The sequence below is a fragment of the Paramormyrops kingsleyae genome, chromosome 1 (assembly GCF_048594095.1).
Source record: "Paramormyrops kingsleyae isolate MSU_618 chromosome 1, PKINGS_0.4, whole genome shotgun sequence".
In the NCBI taxonomy this organism is placed as follows: domain Eukaryota; kingdom Metazoa; phylum Chordata; class Actinopteri; order Osteoglossiformes; family Mormyridae; genus Paramormyrops; species Paramormyrops kingsleyae.
The window spans coordinates 33,395,095-33,411,227 of record NC_132797.1 but is presented as its reverse complement, the minus strand read 5'-3'; the positions used below and the strand labels follow the sequence as shown (position 1 = coordinate 33,411,227).

Genomic DNA, 16,133 nt, shown 5'->3' with positions numbered 1-16,133 from the left:
GTGGGATACCACGCTGTGCTGAAGGGGTATGACGCTGCCTTTGCCCGATGCTCTAATCGGTTTGTCTAATCACTTTGCTTTTATTGCATTTGCTTAATATGTGTTTTTAATTAAATGCTACTATCTGCCCTGCCTAAGCAATGACTTGAAGTTGAACTTGGGATGGGATTGTTGGCACGGCTGGAATATTCTCTGAGATTCTTCTGCTCTCTGCCACGTGTTCTTTGGTTCATGCTAAAGGAAATAAAACTGTTTGATTGCATTGTCTGGTTCCTATCATTTTGGATAGTCGCTGATTGTTATTTCAAGTCCATCTCGATTTTTGCTCTGATAGAGCTAGCTGTTTATTAAATGGATCTCACAAGTAATGTGAATTAACTGAGGATTTTTCAGAATAACTGTGTTGGTGCACCTATTATCTGCATTTGGCTGGAGATTATAGGCAGGTTTAAATTAAGATATCTCTTCAGTCTAAACTTCTAAAGATTAAAATGAAACCAAAATACTCGTTCAACCTGCAGTTTTAAAATGCTGCTAAACTTGGTCCTCTAATCTTTTGTCTGGCTAAAGGTAGATATGCTGCAGATAAAACACAAATAACATGAAAAATGAAAATATGATGTGCACATATTGTCTGTTCTACATTGTAAAAAAGGATTATTCACGTGTAAACCAATATAGGGTGAATGCTTACAGGAGAGACGAGGGCAAAGACTAAAATTGCCTGGAAGAGCAATGTTAAACAACCATTGTCATTGCCAGAAGAAACCCCTCTCAGGCTTTGTGGTGGGAATTTACTTAATTAGGATTTTGATAGGTTACAGGTACAAAAGAAAACAAATGTACATTATATTCTTAACTGTTTACCCTTTTAGCTTTCGGCGATATACATATTTTACCAGTGTATTTTAAAGAAAGCTCTCGGGATTACCCCGTAAAGGATGGCTATGGCTGGGTGGATCCAAACCTGGCATTATCGCCGGAGTATTTCATATGTTTAATGAACACTGCTGTCGTGGAGGTAGCGCTAATGGGACGAAGCGGATGTAGGCGGTGATTGACATTTATGTCGTCCAATTAGCACTTCAACGGTACGATGAAATTGCCCTGAGTGTTGACATGACCTGGTAGCAGGCCAATGGTAGGGCGCAAGAATGCTGAGGGGTATGTCTGGAATGCTGAGCGAACCAATGAGCAACCCATTTGGTGACCGCAGTAGCGGGAAACCCCGCCTCCAGTTTCCATTTCTGTTCCAGGAGTCACGGCGCTCGAGAGGAGAAACCTTCGGGGTTTTTAATTTTTTGGGGGGGAATTTGTTGGGTTTCTAATAAGCACAGCCGCACATTACTTCATGTGAGTTATAAAGTGTGCTGAATTGAAGGCCTTCACAAAGGGACAACCGATACTGCGAGCCGAGCCCTCAGCCGGCGATTTGGGTATTTTATATACGATTCGGCGTCGCCGGCCGCTTCCCGCCGCTTTCCCTCCCGCGTGAGCCAATACCCGTAGTGCGACCGTGAGGCGCGTCGGATCGGCGGCGTCTGGCCATGGCGGAGTTCGGTAACGGGCTAACGGAGGAGTCGCTACTGGACTCCGATCCGGGACACCCGGAGCTGGAAGATACAGGGGTGGGCGACGAGGAGCCTGGTCTGGATGAGGGAGAGGCCTCTGTGGAAGATCCGGTGAGTATGGGACGCCCCTTCTTAGTGGTAATACGCGTGGCTCCTCTTTCGTGCGTCTATTAGCTCTAGTTGCGAGCGGTCCATGTTTCGACTGTGATTGTTATCTCGCGCTGCTCCTCGTGCAACTGGAGCCGCTCGCTAGGGCCCTCGCGCCATTGTGGCTCAGCCACACTCACCGTCTCGGCGCTGCTTGGACGCACGGGTCGCCATTTTGGCGCAGCGACGCTGTCGGTTTCCCTGCGCCAGATCTGCCTATCTTGTGGGAGGGGGGAGGCTTCGCTGCAAAAATGCGAGACTGAATTGTGAGAGACAGGGGGCGAGGGTAGGACAGGCCGCCATTAGTAGCTGCTGCAGTGTGAGTTTGTCCGCCCGCAGAGAAAGGACCGGCTCACGGTAAAGACGCCTCTTTGCCTCGGGAAATACACACTACACTCTCTGCCTTTAGTTTTGGAGTTCAGAGCCGGGATGTTTTTAATTAACGTAATTGCGAGAGGAAGGCGGAGGGCGGATGAGGGATGCCCTGCTGGAGGCGCACTGGCGTTTAGGTGCGGTGGCTGCGCCAGACTCATTATGGATGATTGCTGCCTGCGCGATGTGGGGGTGGAGTTGAGATGCGGGGTCGGGACGGTGGTGGCCGCGCGACCCTGGCTGGTCTGGACGGAGGCGTTTGTAAGGTCCGCCCTTTGGTGGCAGGCTGAGCAGTGATGGGTGACCCGATGGCTCTTAATGCGTCCAGCACGGAACATAGCGGGGACCTGCACGGGGCTCTGCAGCCGGCTTGTTTATGACATCGCTGCAATCTGGACTGGTATGCGATGCCCTTTCTCCGCTAGCTTAGGATCTCAGTCGGTTCTTCAGCACTTACAAATGGCAGATGAATCACACCACAGTGAAACTGTAGTTGATCAGCGGATGAGGAATTACAGGGCAAATCTGTTGTCAAAAGCATCGATGCGGAGGATCTGTAAATATACGACCAATCGGTTTTCTGGTCCCTATCGGGAGAATCAGCTCCTACTGGCCGCTGCGGCTGTGCCTCATTAGAACGTGCTTTGGAGCAGGTACCGCCGAAATAAGAGTGTAGAGGAGCAGCTGGGTCAGCTTGCATGGCCCTGCAATGCAGCACAGACTGTGTCCGCATGGATGGGGGGGACCGGCATGATCTTCTACAGCCGTCTGTGGCAGTGGTCTTCCTGTGCTACCCAGGTGGATTATAACGACTCGTATATCTCATAGCCATGCGAAAGATGCACTGTTCAATGTTGGCAGGTTACAACCACTTGGGTTGCCGATCCATCCTGATCACGGCAGTCCAGCTTGGTAGATGTGGTCTTAGCTCATTTCTCCTGCCGGTGGTTTACTTAGATATGTGGTTGTTCTAGGTGCACGGTGTCGCTGCAGATTCCAATGTTGGACCATGTTGCTGGAAGCTATGTGGCCAATGGTAGTGTTACATTTAAACTGTAACCTCTGTGCAGGAGCTGGAGGCCATAAAAGCCCGGGTACGAGAGATGGAGGAGGAAGCAGAGAAGCTGAAGGAGCTACAGAACGAGGTGGAGAAACAGATGAACCTGAGCCCTCCACCCGGTGAGAGCGGTGCTGTGGGATAGGAGGGTCTGCCTGCTCCTCTGCTGCCTTCAGTTGTGGAGAACAAGCTTGGGGTGGGAAGAGATGGTGTTCTTGGTAAGGTGTGGGGGTGCATCCTGGAAAGACTGGCTTTGGCTTGTGGAACGATTTTAAGATTTCCCGCCCAACGCCATCTACCATTGTGAGCTGTCTGTGTGAAACTTGCATTTACGCTGTCTGTTTTTAGCAGGCCCAGTAATTATGTCCCTCGAGGAGAAAATGGAGGCTGATGGGAGGTCAATCTATGTAGGAAATGTAAGTTGGTACCGTTGCTTGCCTCCAGACTGTTGTGCTCGTCCTGTGGTTTATGCAGGTAAAAAGCACATGTAGCCCATAGGAAGCAGTTTAGTGTATGGTTCTGGTGTCATTATTTGTCTTACCTGTCTACTTTGTGCTCAGGTGGATTACGGGGCGACAGCAGAGGAGCTGGAAGCTCACTTCCATGGGTGCGGTTCGGTCAACAGAGTCACCATACTGTGTGACAAGTTCACGGGCCATCCCAAAGGGTAGGTGCTTGGGTCCTAGGGTTTCCGCAACCTCTTTCTCACTATGCCGTGACATTTAGAGGTCAGTGAGCTGTGTCAGTGACTGCTGTGGCAGGTTCATTGCCATGGCTGTGATCTGTAGCCTCGTTTCCACCAACGTGGTGCTGGTGCTGATGCCAGTGCTGGGCTGGTTCTCAAGTTGCGCCTTTCCACAGGTTTCATTTGCAGTTGCATTTCCACAGGTTTCAGAAAAGAACGGAACAGAAATATTATGTAGGCTTAAGTGAAAGTAAAGTAGAGGTTAATCTGTAATTTTAGTTTTTTGGATTTATCTTGACAAACGGGAAAAAAAGTTTCCAGAGTATGACTTGTTGCGCTGTCTCCATTGCCTGTATTCACTTTTGTCTCTGCAAAGGCTCCCCGTCTCAGTTTAAGTGAGTTTTACCTGTTTTACCGCTGTCCTTTTGAGGACCGTGCAATTAAAGTCTGCTAATAGCAGTCCAGCTCATGATCTCTTCACCACTCGAATGCCACAATATTTTATTTATTCAACCTGTGACATATTTATACTTCATTAAATCTGGCCAGGAGGTAGAGCTTCTGTTTTTCACAGAATAAAATGTGTAACATTGCATTTATTTAAATTTATTTAAATTATACAAGTGTTTTAGTGCAAGTTAATATTTTACATAAAGTATCTTATTTTCAGCAAATACAATCCATATTATTTTAAGCAATTTTACAACATTTTGTCTCCGTAAAGTCTCCCCCGTCTCTGTGTGTTAGTTTATTCTCACATGCTGTTTTACCGCTGTCATTTTAAGCATTGTGCAGTAACATTAAAAACTGCTGAAAACTTGCTGTCCACCTCATGATTTCTTCCTTTATTTTATCTATTTATTTGACCTGCGATATATTTATATCTGGCCAGCAGATTCATCTTTCTCAGAATAAAAAAAAAAAAACAATGTAACCTTATTCTGCTAATAAGCTGGCAAGTTGTTTCGATGCCTGCACCGCAGTTATTAGACTAACTATCCGTTATGGATTTCCAGGTATACAGAAGGTTTGGACGCCATAGCCTATCTCACTTTCATTGACTGTACCGTATTCCAATCCCAGCTTGTCTGTGGTGCTGTGCTGGAGCCATTTTTTTCTGACACAGGGCCATTTTTTTGCGGTGGAAATGCATTGAACCAGTGCTGGATTGGGGAAAAGTCCGGCACCAGCACTGCACTGGTGGAAACAAGGCTTGTGAGGCCTCATGAGCCGGAGTAGAACTCCTTGCTCTGGCTGTGTCTTCTGGTGCTCAGATGGGATGTGTTGTGGGATCTTTGCTGTTCGGCTGCGAGGTCTGTGTGCTGGCTTCCCTGTTATGCATGAGTGACACTGATTTTTCTGCAGATTTGCTTATATCGAGTTCGCGGACAAAGAGTCTGTTCGGACGGCGATGGCACTGGATGAGTCTCTGTTCAGGGGAAGGCAGATCAAGGTGAGTCTTTGGCCTAGGTGGTGCCAGTCGTGGGGCTGCTGTCCGATACCCCCCGCTTTGGCCCAGTGCGTCATGCCATGTGTAGGCAGACTGTGACGGGTTACTGACGTGGCTTTGTCCCTCAGGTTGGAGCCAAGAGAACCAACCGGCCGGGCATCAGCACCACAGACCGCGGGTTTCCCCGTGCTCGTTTCCGCTCACGAGGGGGGAACTTCTCATCCCGGGCACGCTACTACAGCGGGTACACCCCCCCACGAGGCAGAGGGCGGGCCTTCAGGTGAGTGTTGGCTTGGACTGCGCTTTACTAACTACGGGATGTCCATGAGAGTAGGTCAGTGTGCTCATATTTAATGTGGTCACTTCATTAGAGTCCCTGCTAGATGTCAAATCTTAGTTTTGTTTTGACTGGCAGAGGTTGAAAAGCTAGGGCTGTGCATGGCAATGTCTTGTTCTGCGGCGATACTTCTGTTGGTGCATGAGTGTTTCCTTTGGTTAAAGATGAGTTATTGTGTGTTGGAGGGTTCAGCTTCCTATAGGGACTCGATGATATGACGCGCATGTGCAATAATCACCAGGGCTTCAGATGACAGGAAAGGTAAATCTGGTGGCAGTAAATCTGGCTAAAATGTTATTTTTGGTGTCAGTATTTCTTTTAGTATAATTGGTTAAACTCATTAATGTGCAGTCAATTCCAGCTTGGAGGCACTGATTTATCTTGAGATTGTAGGTATGGTTCAGTGATTGCGAGCAGCAGGTCAGCGCTTTTAGGGCTGTTGGCAGCCTTGTCCTTTCCCAGAGATGGTTCACCTGCCTCTTGAGAGCTGTTCACCTGGTGCCTGCCTGGCCCCTCAGGCTGTGTAACTCGGATCAGGTCAGTCAGATCAGGCCTGTCAGGTTGCGTAGTGATAAATGCATTCCCCATTGGTCAGTTAGGTCATGATGTTCTGCTTGGCTCTTGGTGATTTCTTATGAAAGTGGTGGCAGGATGGTCCTTGAGGAGCCAGCATAGCTTTCGCTCCTGATTAGAGGGTTCATTCCTGCAGCCTGATATTCACCTGACTGTCCATCTGATGGCCCGTTTGTTGTGGCCTGAGCCCTTCTGGGCTGGGGGGTATCTGGGTTCGGGGGTGGCTGTGTGTGAGGAATGTGGGGACTGGCTGGGTGGCATGGTGTGCGTGCATGTGTGCTTGTGGGGGGGGGGGGTGTCTGCAATCTCTCCCAACAGCAGGGAAATGCCCTCACAAAATGGAGAGAGAGAAAGAGGGAGAGAGTGGCTTCAGTCTAATATACATACAGAGCTGTGTTTAAACACCCTCCTTTAGAGGAGAACTTCTCAACTACATGTAGCTGTTAAAAACACTTATCTCACTGTTTCTGCCTTCACCAGCATATAGCCGCACAAGTGTTTTAACACCAAAATGAGCAGTGGCACTGGTATACCATTTTATGGTACAAATGCTTCAGTTCCTAAAACGTCTGGAAATACTAAATCCTTTCTATTCCCTGGCCCTGTTGCATTTCTGTATTATCTCTGCCCCAGCCCTGCCCGTACACACAGACACGCAGGCACACCATCGTCCTAAAATTGGTGTCCGTCTCTTTTAGCCAAACAAACTCACCCTCTTTTTCTCTCTCTTTTCCAGGGGCCGAGGGCGAGCGACATCGTGGTATTCCCCTTACTAATCCCCCAACCTTACTGTCACCACCTTTTTACCCTTGCAAAAAACGAATGAAAAAACAAAAACAAAAAAGGAGGACCCCAGAAGAGAAAAAAAGATGAGGAAAAAAAAGACGGAGAGGAAAAAAAAAATCCTGGACAGACTTGGCTGCCGTAGTATTTTGATTACGAGCGTGTTTGTGTGCATGTGAGCATGTGTGAGAGTATGCAGCGAGCGCGTGTTTGTGTGTGTCTGTGTGTGTGTGTGTGTGTGTGTGTGTGCACGTGCACACGCTGAGGTGTTGCAGCTGCCCTGGTAAGGTGCGGATGGCCACAGGGAGATCTGGTGCTGTTTTCCTGTTGGGGAAGTCGCCGTAATCTCAGGCTGCAGATGTGTCCCCCCCTCACTTTGGCTGTGACATCACATAAAAAAAGTGATGGTAGAGAAAACGGTGCCTCTGAGGTCTGACAATGCTGGGGACGTGTTAACGGGAGTGTTCTTGTGACCCCTTTTTTTGCTCCCCTGTTTGTTCTGCTCCTCCCTCCTTTTTTCCTGGTTCAGTTCCCCACCTCGTTCATCTGTAAGCAGCTGCTCTTGGTGCTTGCATGTGTGTGTGTGTGAGTGAGTGTGTGCGTTTGCCACACCAGACTGGCATGGCTGGACACTGGACACTCCCATCTCCCTTTCCACACACGTCCCCCCCCCTCTGTGTGTATTAGATCACTTCTTGTCGTTTCAGGTTTCAGGACCAGTGGAGGCTGACCACCCCTCCGCCTGTGGCTGCGGCGCCCCCCACAGTGTCGGCGGCGTCGCTGTCTCTCTCTGCCCCCGCTATGCACACTCACCCCATCCTGTCTGTGTGGGGTGGTGGGGGTGGGGGGCAAGGCGACCACAGGCCTGCTGCCGGGGGCATTTATTATAACAGTAAACGCTGAACACAGGTCACGTCACACCCAACACACCTATTTATAGAGAGCTAAGATGGCTGCTGTTTTAACTGGGTGAGGAATACAGGTACTGAGGTGGTGATGGTTAGAGGTCCTGTTCCAGATTCTCTGAAGACTCGGAACAGGAACTGCAGTTGGCAGGAGTTGGGGGGGGGGGGGGGGTGTGGTTTTATGTCAGAAAGGGGGTGGGTAAGGGGGGCATTGGAGAGGTTTTTTTTCTTTGCAGGGGAGTGCTTGGGTTTAAGTTTTTGTTTTTTTTTAACCCATTAAAAATGTAATTAGGAAAAAAAATAAAATGTTGTAAATGACGTTTGTCCCCTTTTTTCCTGAGCATGAATTCCCTCACTGGCTATGGTTTGGCCCCTCTCCACAATTGGACTTATCCCCATAAAGTGACTATTCACTTGTGATTATTAAATTGAAGCTCTCTTCTGTCCTCAGTTTCATTTGATGCCTTCAAGCAGAGGTAGACTAGTGGTGTTTCTGGCTGCAACCCACTGGGTTGTTACTAAGTAGAATGTATGGATGGACAGAAAGTGGTGAAATAAGGAATTGAGTCATTTTCATCAAAAGAAAAACGTTTATTTTCTTTTAAAAAATCATCCCTCTTCATTTTAATTCCCCCTGCTGGGCTGTGCATAGTGGGCCTGGCCCCCACCTGGCAGTCTATCGGTGCCGTCTGAAAGCTGAAGGAAGAGAAATTAAACCAGGCCCCTATGAATCAATATGGCTTCAGCACCATTTCATGAGTTAGACCGGCCAATCCCATACCTCTCTTTTTTGTTGTTTTCTTCATTATTTTCTTCTTTTTCTTGGGGCGAGAAGAGTCCGGTGCCTGGGGGGTTGGGGCAGAGGATGGGTAATCAGAACCGGGTTCACAGACCAGTAGTGCCGTATTGCGTGGCGCCATTCCAAGCTTACCTGTCCTTCCTCACCCGTCAGGGCAGTGATGTCACTGAATCGGGTGATGCTGCTGAGCTGAGAGGACATTCCTATTATCCCCCTCTTCCGCGCCTTCCTCTCCCTCCGAGTCACGGCCAGACGCACCATCATGGACTCCTCATACTCCTTCCTGTTTTCAGGAGTTATTCTCGTAAATTACTCTGCCTTCGCACACAAACATACCCAAGTGACCCCGTGTGTTCAAAGGGATGGGGTCGCTGGCTCAGAACCTGTGCAGTTCCTCGCGGCTTTGCCGCTCCGTCTGAAAGTCCCGGCGATCCCCAATCTCTTCGGGAGCATCACTGTATTGCTGTCGGAGCTCCTGGATCACAGAGCTGTGCAGGGCAGCACGCCGCCGCTTCTCCTCCTTCTCCTTCTGCCGGTCATCCTCTGTCATGTCTCCCTCTGCAGGCGGGGTGGGGAAAGACTTAAGTGAATTCCAGTGGTTTCCTAATTTGCATTGTGTTACTTGGACTGAAATACACAGGCGGCTTCCAAATGACAGTATGCACATTCCTAGGAAAACAGGACAAATGTGTCAAGAGACAGGGGAAACCTTACCATAATGCATCGGGGCAATTCTGGGTGGCACATACTTTTTGTTGCCACCAGAGGGCTCTCTCTTTTCAGAACCCTCTGCTCCCTCTTCCTCAGATTCTGACTCACTGAGCTAAGAAAAAAAGTTATATGAACACAAATAACATTACAATGTTTACATTGTAAAGAAAGGCTTTCTGATTTTACACAAACAACAACTCACGGAAAAACAACTTACTTTGCTGATGAGATTCTCAGGATTAGGACGAAAATGAAGAGGATCATTTTCAGCTAAAAAAAAAAAAAACAGGACAGAATTCTCACTTGCATTTCATGAAATATGTTTGTTAACAGTAAAAAAAAACAGTAAGGAGTATTCTAACAGAGCAACACAGAAAGATAACAGACCTAAACTCCCAGTCAGTGCTGTACGGACCAGCTTGTCCACCTGGTACCTCAGCTTCTGGTCCAAAGGACGCATCTTCTCAAGAACCTTTCAAGGAAAAGAAACAGGGTGAAAGATGGAATGTCTCAGCAGAGTGATGCCTGCATATCTCACAGAGAGCACGCTTAAGGCGAGTTAAAATTCTGCACATGCTGCCATAGCTTGATAGGGAGGAGAGAGACTCCTTACTGTCCTGACGGTGACCAGCCTGTGGAGGGCAGCACTCTCCCTTATGCTGCCTCCCTCCGTCTTCACATTCACAAGATGAGTCACGTCTTGCAGGTAGAAGAGCAGTAGCTGGTAGCGCAGGTCCAGAAAAGACAACCCCTAAAGAAAGAGACCCAGGGATCACATGAGAAATGTCATAACAGAGACAGACATTTGTCACAGGTGCTTGTCATACTGCAAATTTACCATTAAATACATTAATACTGGCTACAATGAAACAGATATACAAATCTTCCTTATTAAACATCCAAAATGTTAATAGAACTATGGATGATTGTATATGGATCACTTCAAGTCATCCACTAACATGGCACTAACTGTCTATGGAATTCCATTTACAAACAAAACTAAGAGGAAAAAATAATCTGAGCAGTGACAGCTTTAGAGTTGTTATATGTTATTACCTTGTTGGTAGGGTACACTCCATCTTTAACTCTGTTTAGCAAACCCTGGACGTGATTTGTCACTGCAGCCACCTTACATCAAAATGAAGAAAAAGTCAACCACAGTAAAATAAATACCTTTACACATTTAAAAAGGCAAGCTAACGAATTTCATTAATAGATGCTTAGTAAATACTTTATGAGATAATCTCAGATTTACCCACAAGAATAGTTTTAACGTTCATACAATTCGTGCAATTTCAAATATTTCAGTACCTTAATCTAAGGTACCACAAAATGAGCTAACTGTATAAGAAGAGAGCTGTTCCGTAGCACTACCCCATCCAGTATAGATGTAATAAAGACAAACCTGCTCAGTGAGGTTGTTCAGCAAACGGACAGCGGCGGGCAAATCGCTTAGTACCACATCCTGGGAAAGGCAATGTTACTGTGTACATTTGCGGTTTTGTCCAACGGTCATAAAAATTTATTGCTAATAATAATAGTAAATGTTATTACTATCGTTATAAGGTTATCCAATAATAGTGATTAACAACACTACAGTGAAATCATGGGTTATTCGGTAACCGGTAAAGCAGTGCCTAAATTCAGTAGTTCAAGTTACACAAACCTTTCTACAGAACTATTGCCCAAATCGATCGATCGAAGAATAAACACGAAGTCACTTTATCATATATTAAATACTTTCTACACTCACACAACATTACAAATTACCATATACCGAATTTAACATAGAAATAATGACATAAACTCACGTTTTCCCGTGAGGGAGACGCCATTTTGAGCGATCCCGACAAGAGAGGACGGCAACTGAAAAGGATCAAAAAGGTCCGGACTATTTGTATCATGATGTTTTCGCTGCACTGAGCTGCGCTTGGAAAATGCACTTTTACATTAACGTCTTACGTTTACATTTGCTTCATTTACATTTGCATTCCTTTAGTCCAAAGCGACGTTGAAGTGATTCACGATCATTCAAATTAGATTGTTTCTTTAAGTACAATGAAGATCACTTACTTGTGTCAAATCGATACGTTATACAACTACCTACATATTACGCGTTACTACATTTAATTTTAAAAAGCCATTTACTATATTTGGAAACATATCATAATAGAGATAATTACTTTGGATGAGTGCATAGGCCTATATGTTGTATTCTGAGATACACTATATTGCCAAAAGTATTGGGACACCTGCCTTTACACACGCATGAACTTTAATGACATCCCATTCTTAATACATAGGCTTTAATATGGAGTTGGCCCAGCCTTTGCAGCTATAACAGCTTCAACTCTTCTGGGAAGGCTGTCCTGAAGGTTTAGGAGTGTGATTATGGGAATTTTTGACCATTCTTCCAGGAGAGCATATGTGAGGTCAGGCACTGATGTTGGACAAGAAGGCCTGGCTTGCAGTGTCCGCTCTAATTCATCCCAAAGGTGTTCTATCAGGGGTCTGCAGGCCAGTAAAGTTCCTCCACACCAGACTCGCTCATCCATGTCCTTATGGACCTTGCTTTGTGCACTGGTGCACAGTCATGTTGGTAGAGGAAGGGGCCATCCCCAAACTGTTCCTACAAAGCTGGGAGCATGAAGTTGTCCAAAATGGCTTTGAATGCTACAGCATTAAGTGTTCCTTCCACTGGAATTAAGGGACCAAGCCCAACCCCTGAGAAACAACTGCCAAACCCAGACTCATCCAACGGATTGCCAGACAGAGAAGTGTGACTCGTCACTCCAGAGAACATATCTCCACTGCAGTGGCAGCGCGCTTTACACCACTGCATCCGACGCTTGGTGATGTAAGGCTTGGATGCAGCTGCTCAGCCATGGAAACCCATTCCATGAAGTTCTCTACGCCCTGTTCTTGAGCTAAACTGAAGGCCACACCAAGTTTGGAGGTCTGTAGCTATTGAGTCCACAGACAGTTGGCAACTTCTGCACACTGAGCCGCAGCATGCGTTGTCCCCGCTCTGTGATTTTACATGGCCTACTACTTCATGGCTGAGTTGCCGTTGTTCCCAATTGCTTCCAGTTTGTTTTAATACCACTAACAGTTGACTGTGGAATATTTAGTAGCGAGGAAATTTCACGAATGGACTTATTGCACAGGTGGCATCCTATCACGGTAACACGCTTGAATTCACTGAGCTCCTGAGAGCGACCTAATCTTTCCCAAATGTTTGTAGAAGCAGTCTGCATGCCTAGGTGCTTGATTTTATACACCTGTGGCTATGGAAGTGATTGGAACACCTGAATTTAATGATTTGGAGGGGCGTCCCAATACTTTTGGCAATATAGTGTAAGATGCCATACATCCATCAGTCCCTCTCAGTTGCTTATCCTGTCTGGGGTCATGGGGAGACCTGGAGATCATCGCTGGCAGCACACGGAATAAGGCTGGGGGACACCCTAGGCAGGATGCCATCTGAGGGCAGACACATGCACACAGTCATCAAAATGTGCACTCAGGACAGTTTGGAGACGCCAGTGACTGACTGTGTGTGTTTGATTGTGAGAGGGAACCAGGGCACTTGGAGAAAACATGCTATGCATGGATGTCATTAGGGCCAATTTAACTCCAGAGTATTTTAGTCGCGATGCCAGTCTTCCTTCAAAAAAAAACAAAAACAAGTCAAGTCTCAGGTAAACTTGACTTATCCCCTGATCTTTTCATTATTAGAAAATCCCCTGATGCTATATAATCACATAGGCAAAAAAGCTGAAGACATAGTGAAAGATACACAAGAGACAGGAAACCAGGGCCCGTAAAAGTCAAATCAAAAAGTGGTTGAGACACAGATGGTGAGAGAGACACACACACAGACAGACATAGAGGATCTTGGACCTGGTAATACTACTTGGTACAGAAGTAACTGCAAGTGGTTTTAGGGGGTGGGGGTGCAGTTTGGGGAAGTTATGAACAGTTGAGTACCTGTCTTGCAACAGCATTTGAGAAAAGCAAAAGACAGAGTGAGGAAGATAGAAAGTGACAGAGTGAAAGAGGCAGCCTGGGAGAAAGGAGAGCGACCGAACCCAAGGAGAGAAGAGCGAGAGCTTCGGAGGAAGAGGTGGCTTGGTTTGTCAGCTCCATGTTCAATCAACTGCCTTTATGTAGTGAAGTGTGACGTGAAAAAGACTGTGAGTTTATTTATCTAACCGGTGTACTTTTGAAGTGATGTAGATGGCTGTGTATCTATTGACAGTTCTGACATACATTTAAAACATTCTTCTAGGGCAAAGAATAATAATGCAAAAATGTATAATTTAAAGTCAAAATATTTTAAAACGTTAAATAGGGTCAAACCTTTTAGAGGTAAATGAATGCGTGACAGAATTATGTCGAGTGTTGTAGTCGAACTCTGACACTTCCTGCGGGTGTGAGAGTGAGATGGGTATTTTAATTATTGCCGTCACTCCGTTTGCTCATTAAAGGTCTGTATCTCGTCCGTCTGGCTCTCTGGCAGATGTCGGACCCTCAGTCTTCCGTCATGGATGAGTGCACCTTGTCATCCCTCCCGTTCTCTTCCCTCAATCATCCCTCCTTCCACGGGACCCCTTCAGCTCTGACCCCTGACTCGTCGGGCTCGACCCTCGGCCCCCTGTCCAGCCACGCTCCGCAAGGTGACGGGCTGTTGTATGGCCAGCCTCCAGGGCTTCAGGGAGTGGTGAGGATGGACACGGACAGGATGGGGGGGCAGATCATGGGTTACCCCTATCTCCCATACTCCCCATGCCTGAGTGGCGCTGCCAGTGACAGAGCCGCTCACGTGCTGCACCAGGTATGCCCTCGTGTCCCCCCGTTCACGTGTCGGTCACGTCACCTCACCCATGTTGTCCCAAAATGTTCTATAAAATGCATTTTATGTTGGATTTGCCCCCCCCACCCTGTTTCCCACCTCAATCCCTCTCTGCCAGGAGTTCTCCCCCTTCCTCCCACCCCCGCCCCCTGGCCTCCTCCGGCAGCCCCCGCAGAAGAAGAGCCTGAGCAAAGACAGCATGGAGTACCGCCTACGCCGCGAGAGGAACAACATCGCAGTGAGGAAGAGCCGCGACAAGGCAAAGCGCCGCGTGCAGCTCACCCAGCAAAGAGCCATCCAGCTGCAGGAGGAGAACCACGGACTGCAGGCACTAATCACGCAGCTGACACAGGAACTGGACACTCTTAAGCAAATCCTGTCACAGCGCCACCTGCAGCGCAGAGATAATAATCTCGCAGAGGATGAGAGTTATTAATATGGATTTAGAATAGGAAGACAAGACTTGTATTTTGGGTAGGCTATAAGAGTTAGGGTTGGATTTAGGGGACCAATTGGAAAGCACTGTTCATTTCTATTTTTACACTTAATTTTATATGCAAATATGTGGTGTTTAATTATTAGTTCAATTATTTGTTATTTTCTGCTGTACATTTTTTATGGAGAAATGACGATCTTCTGTGTAACATTCTGTGTTATTAAACTGGATTGCGAACCTCAGCTTTTTCAATAAAATAAAACTTCTATTTCTAAATTGCCTTTGTTGATAGTATGTGATACATCTGTCTTAATGTATTTTTTTAGCTTCTGGTTTTTGTGACTTGACTATACACTCTGCATTCACACTGGTAATAACAGTTGAATTTTTAATTCTTATTGATAAATCACCTAATTTATTTTAATATTGTTGTTATTTCGATTATATCAGAAGAGTTGCTTTTGCAGAAATGTGCTCCCTGGCTGATCTTGCTCCCAGACTTCAAAGCCGTCTGTGGTAACCAGTCACTCCTTAGTGTATAAATGTCATCTGAAGGGTCCCAGTGGCTCTGTGCCACATCCAGGGGGGTTTCTGCTGCTGATATGAAATATATAACATGGATACAAAATCAAGTTAAGAAAAGGCATTAACAAAACAAAAAATAGACATAAATTGACATAATCATTGCAGGAACAGTGTATTTTCTTTATATAACCAAACGTAAATGTGTCCTAAAAGGTGAATTCAGGTGGATGTGAATAGTCTTTGTGTCGGTTTTTTAGTTTCAGTAAATGGGGTTATCAAAAGGCGCAAGCCCCCCCCCCTCCCCCCATTGTCTGTTGTTACGAACAGACACAATGACATGGGTGTTTTTTGTGGGAAGAGAGTAGGGCTACCCACAGTGGGATGGGTGATGTTTCAACACAGTATAGGACCGAGAGCCAGATACCATCAGGAGGGAGTGCAAGAGCCTTCCTGTGGGTGCGATTGCAGACGGAGAAGGGACAGAGCAACAGGTTCATGAGGGGGACGCACCTCACCCCACCTGAGTGTGAGGACACCCCTCTGTCTCCGCAACCTGTGGGGGCGTGTAAGTAGAGTGGCGCTGAGGTGTGTGGCCCTCAGTGGGCTGGGAGGGTGTGCATGCGGCATGGGGAGGGGGGGCGCATTTGTGCCAGTAACACTGAGTGTGTGTCTTAACAGAGGTTAATCTCCCTGTGGGGCAATCTCTGGTCCCAGGACTGCAACATCCCCACAGTATTAAGAAAGATACCATTTAACCTCACAGTGCATTGCTCAACCCTGAATGAATGTGAGCAAAGACCTGGCCGAACCTCACTGGGAGACCACCGAACACAGCAGAGCGAGAAGAAGGAGGGACTGGCATGAACGGCCACTGCAGACGACAGGGATCCAGGGTGAAAGCATGCGGAAGAGCTGAGCGGGCAGGCA

At 46.9% G+C, this 16,133-nt stretch overlaps 3 protein-coding genes across 9 annotated transcripts; 2 read left to right on the top strand and 1 right to left on the bottom strand.

Annotated features, from left to right (window-relative positions):
- Positions 1–1,215: 1,215 nt before the first annotated feature.
- pabpn1 (poly(A) binding protein, nuclear 1) lies at positions 1,216–8,198 on the top strand. Of its 4 annotated transcripts, none has more exons than XM_023806089.2 (7): positions 1,216–1,682; positions 3,161–3,269; positions 3,499–3,563; positions 3,708–3,814; positions 5,198–5,285; positions 5,411–5,562; positions 7,683–8,198. In XM_023806089.2, the coding sequence occupies exons 1-7, from the start codon at positions 1,548–1,550 to the stop codon at positions 7,876–7,878; spliced, it is 852 nt and encodes a 283-aa protein (XP_023661857.1). In that variant the 5' UTR covers positions 1,216–1,547; the 3' UTR covers positions 7,879–8,198. The 4 variants fall into 4 exon arrangements, with proteins under 4 accessions (XP_023661857.1, XP_023661856.1, XP_023661858.1 ...); XM_023806088.2 differs by having other exon boundaries at positions 1,217–1,682; positions 3,496–3,563; XM_023806090.2 differs by having other exon boundaries at positions 1,220–1,682; positions 3,496–3,563; positions 6,929–7,825.
- A 252-nt stretch (positions 8,199–8,450) lies between these two features.
- ngdn (neuroguidin, EIF4E binding protein) lies at positions 8,451–11,294 on the bottom strand. The gene is made up of 11 exons (XM_023806026.2): positions 11,202–11,294; positions 10,796–10,855; positions 10,447–10,518; positions 10,004–10,141; positions 9,778–9,862; positions 9,608–9,660; positions 9,394–9,502; positions 9,063–9,237; positions 8,812–8,962; positions 8,662–8,725; positions 8,451–8,576 (listed from the first exon to the last, which is right to left on the bottom strand). The coding sequence occupies exons 1-11, from the start codon at positions 11,292–11,294 to the stop codon at positions 8,557–8,559; spliced, it is 1,020 nt and encodes a 339-aa protein (XP_023661794.2). The 3' UTR covers positions 8,451–8,556.
- Positions 11,295–13,248: 1,954 nt separating this feature from the next.
- On the top strand, positions 13,249–14,960 carry cebp1 (CCAAT/enhancer binding protein (C/EBP) 1). Of its 4 annotated transcripts, none has more exons than XM_023806108.2 (3): positions 13,249–13,516; positions 13,913–14,227; positions 14,364–14,960. In XM_023806108.2, exons 2-3 carry the CDS (start codon positions 13,913–13,915, stop codon positions 14,679–14,681), a joined length of 633 nt encoding a protein of 210 aa, XP_023661876.1. In that variant the 5' UTR covers positions 13,249–13,516; the 3' UTR covers positions 14,682–14,960. The 4 variants fall into 4 exon arrangements, with proteins under 4 accessions (XP_023661876.1, XP_023661875.1, XP_023661874.1 ...); XM_023806107.2 differs by having other exon boundaries at positions 13,881–14,227; XM_023806106.2 differs by having other exon boundaries at positions 13,250–13,586; positions 13,881–14,227.
- Positions 14,961–16,133: the final 1,173 nt, after the last annotated feature.